Here is an 18024-nt window from a genome sequence, read left to right as displayed (position 1 = left end):
AGGGGTGCTTTCATTTTTTTCTTCACCCCACGCAATCTAACTGACCACAGGCAGCTGTTCATTTCCCTGTACTTTTGCAGTATGATGTGAGGAATGTTTTGCTTATTTCCATATGGACTTATGGAAATACTGATATATTAATATGGCAGTTTTAACATCCCTTTTCCCTACTCTTGACATACGTGTACGCTGGCTTGCAAAGGGGTGGGAGAAAAAGACACTGCTGCTTTAATTCTCCTTCAGGAATAGGGCAGCTCAAGTGTCTTAGAATTATGAATTAAAAATTGATTAATAAAATTTCCTTGCTCTGTCATGCCTGGGTCAAACTCCCTAGAATCTGAGGCAAATTCTACACTGCCTGTTTCCGCATCTGCCGTATACATTGGACTATGTATATATAGCGCAAAAGCATGCAGCTTAAGACAAATTGTGCTACTTCTGTGCCATCTATCATTTCAGTTTAGCTCTGTGTTCCTTAGAGACTCCTTTTAAAATAGGAAGAACCTTAGAAATTAATTTCTCATCTTCTGCTAAATTACAAAAGTCTGAAGAATAAACAGAGTGTGGCATTTTATATTCTCTAGGCAGCACTACTTACCATCCCCAGAAATATCATTTCCTCTTCTCTCATTTTCTCTGTTTTCTTGCGTTGGATATATCCACGCCAAACCTGAATTGTAAACAAAACTCTAATGAGATAAATGGGCCTTGTTACAGCTTCCTTTACTGTGGCAGACACAGGAAAAAACAAATAGAGGAAGGAAAGGCACAATATACCATTGAAACTATTGCTCTTTAACAGGTTGCCATCTGCTATTTTTTTTTTTTAAAAAAAAAAAAACAACTCAAATTCTGAGGTTTGTTATCCCCTCACACTGGTATATCTAGCTTCTAAACACAACAACATGGGGGTTCAAAAAGTGTTCAGACTTCAGATTTAGACTTGAGCTCCTATTCTCATCAGGCTGCATTGTCTGAATTGTTCATGTGCACAGACTTCTTCTGGATTTTAGCAGTGATCTCCCTTTCTCATCTTTTCAAGATATGGAATGAACTCTTTCCCTGGCGATCACAGGAAAAGGCATGAATTCCCTGAGATGCACTGGGTTCCAAGGGGCTGCCAGAAAGAGCAACCGAGGTCACAAAAATCAGAATGGAAAACCAACATGTAGGTGTTAGTCATTCTGCATTGCCAATGTAGGACTGTTCCCGTTGATCTCGCGTCTAGGGTCCTGTCTCATTTTGTGAAGTGGTTTAAATGATGTATTTCACCTTGCTAGACACCCTGAAAGCTATCATTTCAGAATGCTTCCCATCCTATGAGCTCTGTCTCTGTCTACTGCTGTTCTTCTGAACAAAACATTGTTATTTGGTTCTGCTAGAACTGTTGTTAAATCGGAGACTTCACCTTTTGAATGCAAGTGGCAGCATCATCTGGATTTGGACCCATCTGGACCTGAAGTTTAGTTTGTCTTTCTCTCTTCCCTTCAAGGTAAATTCGTTTCATGAATGCTGCTCGACAACGGCCTTGGCGAGCCCGTTCTGCAATCTGGATCACTTTAACGGCTTCTTCAAATGTCATGGCCTTGAGGGGTTTCTTCAACAGTACAGCCAAAAAGGAATGGACAAAGCGAAGTATTAGTTACATATTTTGTTAATTGCCTACCTCAGTTAGCAAACGAAACAACCAACAAACTTCTTGTGGAACCTTCTAAGACAAAAAAAAAAAAAAAAATCCCTGTCTCAAACAGCAGAGACTCCTGTTTCAGTGCTATCTTGCTATATCTTGGAAGTTTGATATCCTGAGAGATGTGTTTTTCTGAGGACCTTCAGGAGAAAGCGAACCTGACGTGTTGATGTGTGCCAAGGAAAGCCTGATGCTATAGTGGCAAACAAGAATGGCTCTATATGGCTTTATGCATCCTGCTGAACTTTATTCATCAGAGAGAAAAAAAGACAAAAAGAACCATAGGGCTTCATCCTGTTAAAAGGAGAATTTCTTAGGCTATGGGATGTCTTCCTTTTGCTTTTCTGAAGGGGATAGGTTTCTGGATGTGCTGCTGGAATCCCCCAGCTATCTTGCTGAATGGAAGGACAGGCTGTTCTGAGCCAGCCCAGGCCTGGTCAGCTCAGCCCAAGTAGAAGAGGCTTGGGGAAAATCACATCGGAACAGTGCAGCTGGAGAGAGGGATTCCCCCTCCTCACTCCAGAGAACTCTTGTTAACCCCTCATGCTCCCCATGGAAAAGCTGAATTATTGTTCTTGACATTAATCCCTCTATGGGAGGCAGTTCACATTTGATGCTTCTAAATATATTGTGTGGAGCTCCCTATACCACACTTTCAGCAGGGTTTTCTGTAACAGAATTACATAGGACAAATGATCTGCAGAGCAGACTCCTCTGAACTCCACTGTTTTTGCTTTATGTTAGACCGCTTGTAACAGCACTGCCGCGGACACTGAAGAATACAGTAGTCTGTTACACAGCAGTTAGGATTTCCTGAGTGTACAAGGCTTGCTACGATGCATGCGGAAGTGCTGACAACCCTCTAGCAATCCCAGCGGTGACTGAACTGCAAGTGCAGCACAGGGCACTGGACTCATACTGTGTGAGATTATTTTATTCACGTTTATTGAATCCTGTGCCTCTCTTGTGGCATCCTGGCAAGGGAGACCTGGACCCTGCCAGTGTCCAAAATGCCAGAGCCTGGTGCTCCCAGGTGAGCTGTCTGCATACCAGATAGTCTCATCTGTTATGGATGCCACACTGAAAAGGGGTGAGGGCAGAACTGTGGGAAACAAAAAGGCCTCGAGATGTAATGTGCTAAAACAGAGGATCTCTACGGACCAACATCAGACTACTAGAAGAGCAGGGAATTTACCCAGAGATTTACTGCAGAGGCCAAGAGGACTGCAGCTGCCCATTACAGTAATCTAGCAGAGAGCCTGCGCTCTGTCTCTGCAGACTGCCTCTGTCTGGTCCCGTTTCTTTCCCTGGGAACCTTCCCTCCGTTGCTTTGTGGGATCTATACGCAGACTTCTCCCGCCAGCACAATTACTGGTGGAGAATTCAACGCTTGGGGCAGTGCAGCAGTTTGACTAAGTGGTCTGATCAGGACTGTCTCTTATGGCTACAACATCTATGAATTTAAGTTGTCCAGACATGTAGCCACAGTTGTTTATTTCCAGGGGTTAGCGGCGACTGCTTGTAGGCAATGCGCCATTTCCAAAAGGTCAAAAGTATATCAAATTCAGAACAATCTTCACTGGAGCGCTCATGTACTTCTCTGTAATGACTTTTGCTCTGCCAAAACTCAATTTTCTACTCCTCCTAGCAGCTGCAGTTCTATAGCTGTACAGAAGAGACTGCAGTCATTGTTCGGAGGTTATAAACAACTGAATGCTAACAGTTGTGCTGACCTGAACTCTGAGTTTTGCCTGTTCCAGTTAGGAATCCTCGTTCAGTAAAACTTAAGGCCAGCTTGATTTCAGTAGGACTAATTATGTGATGAGAATTAGCTAGACAAATAAAGCACCTACTAAACTTGGCCAAAGCGCTGCCCTTTCTCTGACACGCTCACACGCATAAAGCGGAGTCGATTCATTGCAGTCTTAACCAGGCTCAAGATGTGACTGGATATTGTGAGGAAAATTTAATGTTACTTTCTATTTGTGCCTTATCTATAAACAGACTTTTACTTCCTAACTGCTATAAAAGTACTTTTCACTTCAGTGGCTCGTGTTCAGACACGTGTGGCTATAAACGCAAGTTAAGCATGTTATTATGTAGGTATGTGGTACGCTTACTTGTGTTTGCAATCCAGTATTAAGCAAAATCTGATCAAGGATTTTCTCCCTCTGCTGCAGGACTTCCAGCTTTTCTTTAACGAAGTACCTTGGGATAGGTACTTCTATGTCTTCCTAGAGGAAGAAATAGTCATGAGATGCTTTTTAGAACTGCATTAAAATCACATTATTTATTAATTGAACACCTTTACAAAGCAATTAAATTGGACTGAGATTGTTGAGTATTTTGGAGTGTTGGGGAATTTGACCTCTGTAACAGCTGCCGAGCTGTTACTTTGCAATTACTTAAGGCCTAATTAAAAAAACCCAAATAAATCAACCCAGCTTCTGAACCATGGCAGCCCAGAGATCTTCCTTTTTATAACAGCTCAATTATATTATCAAACCGTTAAAATATTTGGCAGGGTTGCCAGAAATTTAAACGTGATTTCCACCAAATTGAATGCTTCTGGTTGTATGATCATCCCACTTTTTTCTTAATCAACATTAAAAATAGATCTGTTATCTTGCATTTTTTTTTTAACTATTATAAGGAACCAAAGCACAATTCTGTTCTACCTGTAGACAGACTGTCACTGTCTGTGACACTGATATCTTGGTCACTTCTCAGAATCGGGTGTGATTAGAAGTGGCTGTCTTTACTCGTTTCTATCATTAAAAAGATGTAACTGATTCATATTTCTACTGATTCTTCTCTTGTAGAATTTCACTCTTGTTGAGAAATGAAAAAAAAGACAAAGACAGGCAGACAAAAACACCCCGAAAGTCAAGATGCTGAGGAGTGGTATAACTGCTTCTTTGTATCTGTTGAAGACTGGAGATAATTCTCCAAGAATATTTACTGGCAAGTATATATTAGGTTGTTTTGGTTTTTATTGGGGGGGGGGGGGGGGGGGGGAATGTGTCTTCACAGGTCTGCTTCATGCTGGTGCCATGTTCCCTATACTACTCCTTCAGGAACATCTAGGATATCTCTTCAAACAAATCATTTACCCAGAAGGATAGAAGGAGGGCTGGGGGTGACAGGCAGTAGTTACCCTGTTGTGCTACTCGTGAGGAGTTGCATAGTCAAGTTACACAATAATTTGTCCCCAGGTATATATGGACACTTGGTCCTTTTCCCAGGGAGCCTAAGATAGGCACAAGACTTGATGCTGCACTATCGGTGCTCTCTGTTCTGTCTGATATGGAAACTGCTGGGCTTTGACCTGCTCAGGAAGATCTCTGACTTGATCCTTTGCAGCCTCAATGTGGACAGATACAGAGGAGAAAAGTGCTGGCTGTAAAGAACAGGCACTGCTCCTGCCCTGACACAGGCACACGGTAAATGTGCTGTTTGTGAGGTCTAAGGCCTTCCAATTCCTAGAGCAAGAACTTGCAGGGAAGGCTGTGGCCAATGAAAGCAGCTCCTGTGAACTGCCAACTTAAAGATTTCATTACTTATTCCCTCAGTTGCACGCTTTGCAGACTGGGGCATCCCTATTACGGCACGCAAGAAAGCTTCTGAGTAGGACGGTGTTTACCACTAGTGCTTTTATCAACGCAGAGGCCTGGTCTGCTAAAGTTTCTAAATACTTGTCTTGTTAAGCTCCCCATTTGCACCTTCTAACATCCTTGAGTGTTGATGGAAACGATTATACTTTGTACTTGAAGAGTGTAAATCGCTCTAGGATGGATTACAAATCTGGCTGTCTTTAGGTATAAGAAATCAAGCGGTTTGTCTGGACACCCTCACACAGGATGAGAGGGCTTTTACGCTGTCAGGTAGCAGTGTGAGTACCTCTGATGTGTAACCGTGGCTTTAATTACAAGTCATTCTGGATTGTGACTTTTACTGACTGTAAAGATGAGATCCAAGCCATAATAATGGAGCTGGAAGGGGTGGGGAGTAGGGAGACTACCTCTCCTCATAATCTCTTTTTGGGGTCTGGCATTGAAAAGTTAGGTTTGTGATGTTTGTCCTCAAGTCAAATTTGCAGCTTTTTAGTCAATCCTGGCTCCACGTGGGATTTGTGTATCCAAATACCTTTATGATTACTCCAGGAAATGGAGTGACTGAGTATTGGAAGGCAACTGTACAAAAAAGATGAGGCCCAGAACTAAAGAAGGATGAAGCTTACCCTTACAGTGACATAGTAAAAAGCATACAAACATCATTGCGTAAGATATAAAATGAGATTACTCTGCTGTGTTCTTTGCCTACAATCATGTTGGATTTTAGCCCGCGATAATACAGTGAAAAGAAGGACCAGAGATATTCTTCGTGGGCAGATTCTTTAAGAAACAGAAGTTGTTTGTCAAGTACTGGCCAGTAATTTTGGTTTGGAACCAAGAATATGTGATTATTTTATTAAAGAAAACCCCACATAAATCTGTGTGCCTATTTACGATGGAAAATAAAGTTTGCTTTGGAAAAGCCTGAAATCTCTTCAGTGCCTTTTTTTTTTTTGCAGTAGGTAGGTATGCTATGCCTTCTTAAAATTAAGGTGTGGTGCAGGAATTTGAATTTATACTTGTTTTTTAATAGATGTCAAGCATGACCTTTCAGACTTGCCAACTTTTTGCTCCAGGAGGATTTACTGATAAGTCATGAAAACAGCAGAGCTTAATGATTTCAAAATATGATTTGAGGGATCAGTTCTCCTGGAGATGTGTTTATACTCTCTAGTATGCCTTCTCATAGTTTAAAATAGTTCTATGCTATAGCTAATGTAGAAGGTAAAGAGCTGGTGAAAATTCATGGCAATTACTGTCCTAAATTTGCGGAGTGAAATACACGTGTAATTGCAAACAGAAACATGTTCGCAAATCTCAAAATAACACTCTAAAGATATTGGGCAATTCATCCCAGTTATAACTGGGATCCTGAAAACAGCAGTAATTTAAGCTCCAACTCTCTTTTTCTAGAAAAGCTGCAACCAGCGGTACCTAAATTTGACAATAGGTGGAGCTGTCTGCGAGAGAAGTAACCAGCTTTTTGCAGCTCATTTTTCATACTGCTTTTAGAGCACGGCTGCAAGATTTTGCCTTACTGTCATATTCATCTGGTTTAGTGGGTTGTCTGTCAGGGGGCTGCTTTTACATCAGGCAGTCCTGAACCCTGGGCGTTGAATATGCTCCCAGCTCCTGCCCCCTTCACAATAACTTGTCTCAGATTTCTCATTTTAGCGGTTCGTTGTACTACAAACTAGTAGACCAGACCATGCAAATTTTAGCATTGCCTGTAATCCCTGGAAGAGGCCTGAGGCCAGGCTTATTCACAGTGATGCAAAGGGCGGATTGTATCTTGGTTATCAGTTGCCCATCTTCTATTTAATCCCACACTAAAATCAGGCAGAGTCAAGCTGCTGACATTAACAGTGAAGCTGTCTAAGCTAATATGACTTCATGTGCAAGAGAAAGATCCACAGAGCCTGTGCTGCTACAGAGATGCAGAAATGCCATGTGTTGATCAGGCAGATCAGCTTTTAAAATCTGGCTCCAATACCTAGGGCTCATCATAGATCAAATATACTCTGATCTTTAATAAAAATGCCATAATTACTCATCACCCAGTACAGTAGTGAACGTGCAGGAAGCTAAATCACTTGGTGTGGAACTTCACAGACTGCAAGTAAATGTGACTGTCCTTAACATGACTATGAAGTTGCTCGTAACAGAGGTAGACCTACCGGGAGAAGCTTTAGGTCTTCCAGGATATTATCAATGTAATGAAACTCTGACTTCTCCAGCTCCACCATCTCTTTTTTAATCTCCAGGATCCGGCCAATCACGCCATCTAGCACTTGCCGAATCGCTGACCGTTTCTGCCGGTGAACGAGTTGGTCATGGGCCGTCTCCAAGTTACGGAAGATTTGCATGTATTTGATGTAGCAAGCGGCTAACATCTTGAATACTTCCACGCGGTCCTTTTCTGGCTGGAGGAACTCTTCTCTTTCTCTCCGGAGCTGGATGTCAAGGTCTTTCTGGGCATCTGTCCACATCTTATTGTAAGTCCTAATTCAAAAGAGGAGACTATGTTAACTTGACATGAAAGCAAGAGTTAGCCCACGATGACGCCAGGGCTCTATGTGTGTGGATTTCTCAAAGACGCAAGCCTGGAAGCGTGAGCCATTCTATTTATAAAGAGATTTTAACTACAATGTATTTTAAAAACCATTAGCAAACATTTCTCTTTTTGATTGTTTTATAAATAGGAATCTTAAAATGCTGGTTTGTTAATGAAAGCTTAAAAGTTAAAAACTTTTCGACTTCACCCTTGATGTGCTTGAAGCGTCCTTCAAATGCTTGAAGCTACAACCCCCAATAGTGCCACGAGTTTCATTCAGTTGTGCTAAGTGAGAAGATAGTTTAATAGTAAAAGGTGTCTTCCCCCAAACGATGGGCGAAGGTCTGTTTTAGGGGTCTCCGTGGTTGGGATGAGGGCCAACTGATGTTTCTGAAGTGTGTGTTGCTTTTCTGTCTTTCGGAGGCGGTTGCTCGGAACTAATTGTAGGGTAAGGACTGTATTGGTGCCGATGCCAGAGCGTAGCTGTGGGCGCTATTTCAAACGTGAAGTGAGAAAAATAATTTATTTCTATGGTAGCAGCTGTTGCATTCCAAGCCACTGCTAAACGTCCGGTCTAGTGGCTAAAGGACTATGTGATATGGAAGATGCCACCTAAGGCCAGCTTCATTTCCAGAAGCGGTAATGCTGTTTACTCTGTAGTGTTGGTAGGAATAGGTGGATACCTGGTGTGAACATGCACTGGCTGTCCGTGGCTTTTCATGGAAACATAGATTAGCACAGAGTATTGCGGGAAATAATCCTAAAGGAGCAAGGAATGGACTCTGGGCAACGAGGCTTTTATGCAGAGGAGAGCATCACTGAAAGGTGCTAACATCCGTGGTACTGAAAGACATTTTTATGTCCTGTTCTACTTTGTAACCTCTCTTTGCCAAGTGGACAGTGTCTCTTGGGAGTGACAGGCTTCAAAAAAACCTTACACTTTTTGAAAATGCTTCTCTACTAGCAAGCTGAGAAATTTCTTTTGCACTGCGACTCAGCTATGCTGGGAGAAAAACAGTTTCTTGATTCGCATTGCCAGGTTTGCAGGAGGAGTGGGCTAAGGTAACAGGGAAAGCTAACTTTTGTTTCTTAGACCTAGAAATCAAGGCCGTTGGCCTCAGCGGTGCAATCTAGACACATCCACGTGCTGAACCTAGCTATTGCTTGCTGTTCCTAGAGCCTCTCAAAGAAGGCTGGAGACAGTAAAAGGCCCTGCCTCCATTAGATGAGCTTTCAGAGCAGACCTCTTGCTAGTCTGAGCAGCACTGAGGGAGTGCTTGTGTATTAATTCCGACAAGCTGGGCAGCTGTTAACGTTGCTTGTGCTTGATAATAAATGCCTAGGTTGGAGCTCTGTCAGCTGATCTTATCATTCCCGATCTCGGAGTACAGAATGACCCGAAGCTTGTGCTGCAAGAGGGTCCAGTGGGGTGGACAGGACCAATTTCAGCCCACAAGTGCCCCGAGTGTGGGGCGTATGCTGCACGTCCAGGATGCTGATGGGGCTGCTGGGATGCCCTGTAGCAGTCAGCAAAATGACCAACAATCTAAACCCTGCTATTGAATTTGCACCGTTAACTTTTTAAAGTGCATATTATACTTTTCAGCTGATCTGGGTTTCTGCAGGATGCAGCTGCTCTTGCTTTTCCTAATGCCTCTGCAGCCCACCCAGGTCTTTCCCCTTCCTTTTTTCCAACTTCATTTACATCCCATTGCACCACCCAAATCACTCAATTGCAGCAATTAACCCAGGTGCAGAAGATAAACAAAATAAAACCAGCAGAGTGGAGAAGACTGGCACAAACAAGACCAGCATTAGCTTTGACCTAACAGCTCTGCCTGTTGATCAATGGGAGTTTTGTACGCTTCCTCTGAAGTCAGGACACGGAAGAACGTATACGGGCGCGAGGTTCACGGGGTTTTCCAGCACAGGAGGAAACAACGTGGTATTGTACTTACTTAGCTGTTCCTACTCACAGACCATTTGATAGCAGGGAGGTTATAAATCTTTGAGAAAGCCTGGGCCTGTAGGTTGTCCCCATGACCGTACCGCTGATTTATGAACAGTGGGTATCCTCGGGCTAGAGCGTTTCAAATGCAGGTTATTGCATGGAGACAAGAGACTGTACCGCAACGAGAACCGACTCCACGATTGTCCACTCCAATTTACAATAACCTCCCTTTCTGCCTCCTCTGACTGAGGAATGTCAAGTGGTTCCTCCTGCTGAGCCTGCTAATATCCAGTTTCTTTTTATATTTTGAATGACTTTTTGAGGGAGGAGGGGGACGGAGTGCTTTAGCCCTTCAGAGTACGTTAACATCAGGCAATATAGATGGAACGTAATTGCTTCCATAAAGCATTAGTTTATCAGATAAGCATTAAGATGATTGCAAGCACGTTGCAGTGGGTCAGATGTTAAGACTACGGCTATTATGGTACGTTTGTAGCTTTTGCAGCGGTGATGTTCTGCGTAAATGAGGGCGAAAGAAGGGACAGGCCTGCTGGAAAATGAAATATGGAAGAAAACCACTGACGTGGAACTGCTAAATTTCCAGCTGTGATAAGCTCATAGCTCCTGTGTATCTGTTGTGGTCAGGGTGACTGACACTGTGGGGGAACCTGGCCCTGGTGCTTCAGTTTGTTAGGCACGTGATGGGGAACAGCAGATACTTGATAATCAGAGAGTGCAAGCAGAAATGCGATTTGAGTGTTTCTTCGGTTCACCCTGATCAAAAACTAGAAGACACATGCCACAGCCGTTTGTTTCCCCTCCCTGAAACAGGATTAAAGTAATTATTTCAGGTTTTACTAGTGTCCAAACGGGAGCCCTTCTGGACTAGTTTGAAGGATCAGATGTGCTTGGTGCAGGACTTGCCAGAGCTGCTGTACTCCTAAGGAGCCCTTCAGCTTTGACAACAAACGTGTTCGAGGGTAGTCAGAAGGAGTAACGCATGTCCTCAAGGTTACGCGTTAAAAGCAAAGGACAGGACTGACTTTCCTTGCCTGTTCATCAGGCAGCATGCGAGTCCTAAACCCCTATTTGAGTTTTTGCCTATTTGCTTAGTCTCTCTCTGCATTAAGTTGTAAACTCCCTCACAATTGCTTCCACCCTCTGAAGGGGGGAGTACAACGCAGCCTTGAGTGCGCTGGCTTTTTATTTGCTCTTACTGGGTCATCTTGTAGGCTTGTTCCTGTTCTGTGACGGGTAGGTTGTGAGCTGTATCTATGCCCGAGGATGATACCGCATCAGAATTAGATTGGATTAGAGCATCTAACTAGCCTACCAGTGCAGGTAACCAGCAGGACTGAGCATAATTTTCCTACTCAAGGCATAAGATTATTAAATCCTGGAAAAGAAAGAAGTTTGTCTCTTGATCTCTGCATGTGTGTAGCAGTGTAAGTAATGCTGCAAATTGTCATAGCAACTACAAAATAGGAGTGTTATGGGGAAAATAAGCAATGCTGTAAAGGGATGAGGAAAAAAGCACATAAAGTGACTTAACTCCAGAGCCCCCCCGAGTGCTTTCTGGCAGCTTACAGCTTGGAGGGAAGGTCAAGGCCTTACCTCCTAATCAATGTCCCTTCTCTTTATTCCCATAAAGTAGAAACGGAGTCTAAAACAAGGGCTTAAGAAGAGTCTTTTGCCATAGGATGACTTCTAGTTTGAATCTCACTTTTATTGCTCAAAAAAAAGCCTGATCTGCTAATTTAGAGTGAAGCTTAAAAATACGTTTTTCTGCTCAAGTTACAAAGAGATATTTAAAATCCTACCAAATTATGCATCCCCTCATTTTAATATTCTAGGGCCTTCTAACTCTGCACGTTTGCCTGACCCATGGCTTCTTAAAAAAAAATCTGTCGGTTTTGAGTGCAGCTAAGGTTAGCTTGCTTACTTGTGTTGAATTGGTTTTGAGACAAGCATGCTTCTTGGAAGGATTTGTGCTGAGCATGCAAACTGTCCTTCAGGCCACTCTTGAGCCAGTAGCGGAATCTGGCGTCAGTGGGGTTACCTTTGTGTGTGCGGCTTTTCTTTTTTCCCCCTGAAGTGTCTTGGTGTTTTTACTTAGCTGCCAAAGGGAACGCTATTTCTGTTATTCCAGGACATGGCACAGTTTGCACTCCAAGCTGCGTCTGCCTCTGGATTTGCATATGGGCTGAACCCAGGCTTCTTTGATGCCTGGTTTTTCTGGGCTGTCCTCTGAGGACGGAAATATCTCGTGCTTTCACACGCCAACCATGTAAATGCAGAGTGAGGTACTGCATAGGCCCTGCTGTTTTTTCTGATGGATGGGCACATGTAAAGGGATGGAAGGGAAAATGCTTGACTCTGACTTGGCCCAGCTCTCTTTGCCTAATATGGAAACTCCCGATTGATTAAATGAGCGCTAAATCGTGTGCGTTTGTGTTAAAACATTTCTAAAGCACCTATGCTGCTACTACAAGCTACCTGCATTTCTCCTCTCCCAGAAGATGAGACTGCGCTGTGTTGGGCCATCTAACAGGGAATGGAGAAAGCACCGGCAGGGCTAATGAGAGCAAGGGGGTGTGGAGCCGGGCTGCAGCAGGGATGCGTCTGCTGGAGCAGGGCTCCTTCGGGCACAAGGAGCCCAGCACGTATTCACCGCTGCGCAGATCAAGCCACCAAGTCGCGGAGCAGAGGAGAGGTGGCTGAGACTTGGGTCTAGTGACAAGGAAGTGCGTGCAGGGGCCAGTCCTCAGGGTCTCCTCTAGATACTTGGGGCTTGACAGGTCAGCCATTGTGCTAAGCCCCGGGCAAACACGGGGGAGGGAAACCCTGCCCTGCAGCCTCTGTAAAATAAAGAAACAAGAGACAAAGGTTGGGAGGGGAAAGTGAGGCCCCAAGAGGAAAAGGGCCTTGCACAAATGCTGCTGCTTTTCTTTTTTTTGTTTCCTTCTCTCTTTCTAAAAATCACTGGACTTAAACTGACTGCTGGCTAATTTAGGTCAGCAGAGTTACCTGTTCCCCCACTACAACCTGCTCGGGTATTGCGCAGAGATTGCAGAGCTACATATGCTACATGAGCAGCCCTCTCTTCTCTTTTTTTTGTCTTATTCTAGAGAAAACTTTTTGCAGACAGAAACAGAGATCAGTGCCGCCCTGTGACACGACCAAATTGACTGAAAGGTTGTCTGAATCAATTCCTGTTTTAAAAGCCTTTCGCCTGCAGTCTGGAGCAGCACTGACTCGTGCGTTTGAGCTTGGCTTACAATTATGCCAAACTTCTCTGCTGGTGGTGAAGGTAACGCTGCCAGATGACTTCTCTCAAGCATGTTTGCTCTAGCCATGTTTTTTTATAGAGTTTGAAGCGCTTGGGGAAAGCGAGGGATATAAACCTCAAGAGGCTTTGGTTGTGACGGGGGGAAGAAAACATACAGCCTGCTGGCATTGTTAACGTGAACAGCTCTATGCTTCTGTTGTCTCTCATGGCAGTCTTTAGTACTATGATAGAAAGCGAACAGGAGATAAAAGATTTTTGCGGCATAAATGTTAACAGGGAACCGCGGGGAAGCCTGCTTTGCTAAGCAGCAGTGGCAACACTGCACCTCAGCAGGTCTCAAGCACCTGCTCTAGCCAAACTCACAAGGCTGATTGGAAAAATGGCTGTTTTCTTACAGGATGACATTGCGAAGCAATTAAGTTGGGGGAGATGTTATTCTAGGCTGAACTTTGCTGTAGCGTGCTCCAAGGGCCAGCCTTCTGTCTGTCAGGCTGCAGCTCCTGCATGGGCTGGAGGTTGCCCTTTGCGTTGAGGTAAGGAGGAGAACAGCAGCCTCCTCTCCTCTGCCAGCAGTATTCCTCCTGGCCAGGGAAGCATGAAAGGATGGGGGAGAGGGAAGGAGACCTTTGGTAACTTATATCCAATTACTGTGTAGCATTGCTGCGGCACATACTGTACTGAGCTCTTTGGTGAGAGGCAGATAGCCAGAAATAGGCCAGAGCTGAAAAGACATTACCTACTCAAGCTCTAAGCAGCATTTGCCTACACCGTATTTTACTGGGTGTGGTAATGAATTTTATTTCAGCATTAAGCACCTTATGTGCATCTTTTTCTTTCTTTTTTCTTCCCTTAGAAAAGGAAAGAGCAATTGCCCGTCCAGCTGCCTACAGCTGCATGCATAAAGGGCAAATGCTGCGTCTGGGTGCCGCTCTGCCTCTGCTCGGATCAGGAGGCTTTAAGCTCAAAGTTAACACCGTCTACTCAGTTTGCTGAAAACTGTTAACCTCTTCTTTCACTATTTTCTAGCACAAGTGCTGCTGGGATAGTTCCACTGACAATGCTTTTTTCCCAAAGCAGACAACGTACGAGTAATGCGCAAGATCTTTCCCTACCTGCTCGTCAAGGATGAAGGGAGGCACGGGAGGAAGTTTGCAGCTTTGAGTCTTAGTTGTGATCATTTTGATTCTGTCTCTGTTTCCCTGCTTTAACATAAGCAGGATGATACGCTAATGCTCACCAGGGGTGGAAAGGAGGAGGGACAAAGATGAATCCGTGAAATGTTTGGGAGATGTATGAGAGAGAACATGCTAGGAATGCCCAGGAGGAAGCTAATAATTGTGGCGTTTGGATGGAATTTGAAGAATATGGCCTGGGGCCATGTGCTGAATGAGGGGATAAAAAGAAATATTCAGCAACAACCCAATCGCTGAAGGAGGCTGGGGCCCCATGGGAAGACAATAGGATGTGATCGCAACGTAAGAAACTGCATCGTAATGCCGCCACATAAAGTGGAGTAGAGAAGAGGGGATTAAAAGTTGCACTGACATTTTCTTATGTTTTGGTTTTGCAACCTTAACTTTCTTTAACTGAGCTTTGGGGATGTGATATAAAATACAACCAAACTCTCCTTTGGTTGTTTCTGTCCGAAGCAGAAGGGAAGATGCTAAAGATCTTGTCTTAGATTAATATTTAACCACTGACTTAATCTCATGACGCAAATGGAACTTATATTACATTTTAAAGCTTTTTGATTGTTTAAATCTCCTTGGTGGCAGTGGCAAACGTCTCGTAGCTGATGAAAACCTGGTACAAATGGTAGCAGTACCAAGACTCAGCTTTGAACGTGTCTGCATTAGGGCTGTTAGGGTAAGCGAAGAAATTGCTGGTCAAGATCCTACAGGTCAAGTAAATGGTAAACAAATTCATAAAACAGGAGGAAACGCAGCAGGAAAACATAAATGCAAAAACATCTACGTAAATCTCCTGTTCAATGTCTGGAACAAAATGTACATCTGTATGCAAATGCTGGGGTTTGAGTACTTTAGGAAGTGCGATATGTCCGGCACTTCTTAATCAACCCTACAGCAAATGCAATGGGCATGCTTTCTCGCGAGCCCTACAACTGTCCTTAGAAAACGTCAAGCATGTCTGGACACGCTGCCTTTTCTTTTGGCTGGCTGCTGGAGCTTACTGGCCCGAAGAGAATATAGCTGAGCGCCTTCCGAGTGTCCTGTTTCTATCCTGATACAAAGCTTACTAAAGCAGTGGAATAACATGCTTCTGTGAGCTTTGGACCACACCTCTGTTACAATCACAGTACCTTGAGGATGGTGAACACGCCTCATAAACCGACTGGAAATACCGAAATCCCAGCCGCGGAAATAGCACGCAGCGTGACTCTGTGCTGCAAAAGTTGCCGGTCTGACCGCTCCGACTCGCGGTGCGTGCAAGACAACTGCCCTGCGTGCACGCTTAGTACGGCTAGCACGTCCAACGGGCTGCACGAGGTGCAGGCCCATTTCTCTCTCTGTGTGTAGCAGCTGTTCTTCCAGATGTCTAAAAAGCAGCTGTTTACCTCAAGCTCAAAAAAGCTATGTGCTGCGTAGCACTTCTATACAGGACACAGGATGTGACTGTGCAGTATTGGAAAATCAGTATTATAGACTCGGCTGTGACTTACTGATGTGCCTACTTCTTTGCAGGATGGCTCTGTCTTCTGTGTGACAGGGCAAGATAGGCAACCATTCCCAGGCAAATAAGGTGGTGTCCCCTAAAATATTTTTGCCCACAGTACCGAAGTTCTTTCTCATAAACCCCCTGCATTATTAGCTCTTTGCTTCACTGCCTTCAAGTAAGGCAGTCTGTTGTAAGACATTTTTGTCACGTGCCTTTTAAAATACTCTTAATTTAGCATGATTTACGGCACACAGCCAGGACAACCTCACTACATCCAAACATGCAGCAGTAGCCTCTGTAACTTACTCAAGAAGCAACGCAGCTGTACCTTGCAAAACAAGATAGCCTAGGACAAGAGGAAAGCGTGATCCTATTTCGTAACTACTGGCATTGATTGCAGTGACACTCTGTGCTGGGGAGGAACGCACAAGGCTGTGAACAGTAAAAGTTAAGATAAAATTTTAATGGATTTGCCAGCACTGTCAGCCCCAACCATTGAAAAATAATAAAATTAAACCTTTAAGGCCACGTATGTTTAGGTAAGAATTTAGTACTTTTTATTTTCCTGGGGGTTTGGGAGCATTTTTGAGTCACCTTTCTTCTAGGTTTTTTAAAAAATTATTTATTTTTTAAAAGGAATGCTGAGATTCTCAGGTGATAACCTGAATCCAGTTGCTGGGGCAATGAAAAAAAGCACAAACTGTCCAGAAAACTTAGTATACTGACTGAGGCATAGAATACAGTAAACAAAACTATCTAGCCCGTTGCTTAACTCGAGCTCTATAGATGCAGCGGCTGATGAACTGGTGTATATTCAGACTTGTGTTTATGGAGGACTGGATTAGCCTAGCTATAAATGCTGTGCTGTGCACAGCTATAGAGCGATTATAGTTAAGTGAGCCAAGTAGCATCACTGTCAGGTTAGAGTCCCATACCAGCATCACTGCCTCGTTTGGAAACAGAACTGTATACATTTTTGTCATGTGGTGTGGAGGTGCATCTCGTGTTCATATGGATTTCCTGTTCAATGCTGGCAATGCTATAGGAAATGCTGAAGAGCCCTGTCTCTATTAAAATTCAACTGAGTTAAGCCGAACAGTTGAGTATAGTTGGAAAATACTTGTGCTTCAACTTTTAATATCTTTTGTGTTAATCCAGCTCAAATAAGAGCAGCCACGATTCAGACTCTCAGTAGAAATGACAAATTCTGAGATAACTCTCTCAGGAAGAGGTCAAACACTACTTTTGTGGGGGTTGTTTTGTTTTGTTTTTTCTTTTAAACAATGCGATTTAAATAACTATCCATTACTTTGTGAACTCTTAACTGAGTCACCGTGCTCATGCAAAGCACAGTTAGTGCTTTTAGAATCCAAGCCCTGCACTGGATTAGCCAGGGACCTAACCAAGCATTCCTTAAACTTGGGGCTGCCGGACGCTGTGCTGCGTCTGTGTCCTTGGACAGAGGCCCCAGACACTTTCTTCTGTGCCTTTGGTGATGTTTTGCTTTATTCTTCTCAGCTCAGCTTTCTCTCCTGAGCCAAGGAGCAAGGAAAAGGAAGCTGCCTGGCTGGAAAGCAGTGGAGTTTGGTGGTGGTGTCTGGCTGGGACTGTAAATGTGTTGAGGTAAGGAGGCTGGGCTAGGGGAAATTCGGCGTGGGGGTGACAAGGAGAGCTGCTCTAGTTCTGAGGCTGGAAGGATGTTTTAGAGTCTGAGGGTTTTTACCTGGTAAAGAGTTGGAGTTTGGAAAGATGATATAGAGAAAAAGGAACAGGCGGCTTTGAGGCTGGTAGCACTGATGCCTAAGGAGAAGATTCACAGGTGAGAAGCCAGTAGAGACTGTGCTCGCAGCCTGCTGGGGCAGCGGTTTGGATACAGTCAGGTTTGACCAGGTCAGACCTTGAATGTGCGGGAGAAAAGCGGCAGCAAATACTGCCCCAGGGTGTGTTTTTTTTCCTCCCCCCCACCAATGTACTATTATTTATTGAACTCGAGCAAGCCCCATCTAGCTCAGAACTGGGACCAAACTGGCTTAGCTGTGCCTAGGATTTCCTATGGCTGGACCTGGAGACAGCAAAATATTAAGGGATAATGTCACAAAAGATGCCCACAGTTGGGTTCCCAACTTTGTAGTCCAGCAATATAATGCTCTCTTAATAGAGGGGCTCGGTATCTTAGTAGTATTTCTGGAGAAATGAGTAGGGCTCCTTGCAGGCACTTTGAGACAACGCCATGATCAGTGTCTGCTTATTGCG

The 18024-nt window shown here is 44.0% G+C and overlaps 1 protein-coding gene across 1 annotated transcript in view; it reads right to left on the bottom strand.

Moving 5' to 3' along the window:
* Positions 1–17520, bottom strand: part of IQCA1 (IQ motif containing with AAA domain 1) — a 108728-nt gene extending 91208 nt beyond the window's left edge. The window contains exons 1-5 of the mRNA XM_059820797.1: positions 17495–17520; positions 7479–7803; positions 3808–3921; positions 1409–1597; positions 599–670 (exon numbers count right to left, since the gene is read on the bottom strand). Of these exons, the coding sequence (XP_059676780.1) occupies positions 599–670; positions 1409–1597; positions 3808–3921; positions 7479–7790 (687 nt within the window). The 5' untranslated portion in view covers positions 7791–7803; positions 17495–17520. The remainder of the gene's footprint in view (positions 1–598; positions 671–1408; positions 1598–3807; positions 3922–7478; positions 7804–17494) is intronic.
* Positions 17521–18024: the final 504 nt, after the last annotated feature.

This window comes from Gavia stellata, chromosome 8 (assembly GCF_030936135.1).
Source record: "Gavia stellata isolate bGavSte3 chromosome 8, bGavSte3.hap2, whole genome shotgun sequence".
Taxonomy (NCBI): Eukaryota; Metazoa; Chordata; class Aves; order Gaviiformes; family Gaviidae; genus Gavia; species Gavia stellata.
The sequence above is the reverse complement of the archived record's forward strand: the minus strand, read 5'-3'. Positions and strand labels throughout refer to the sequence as shown.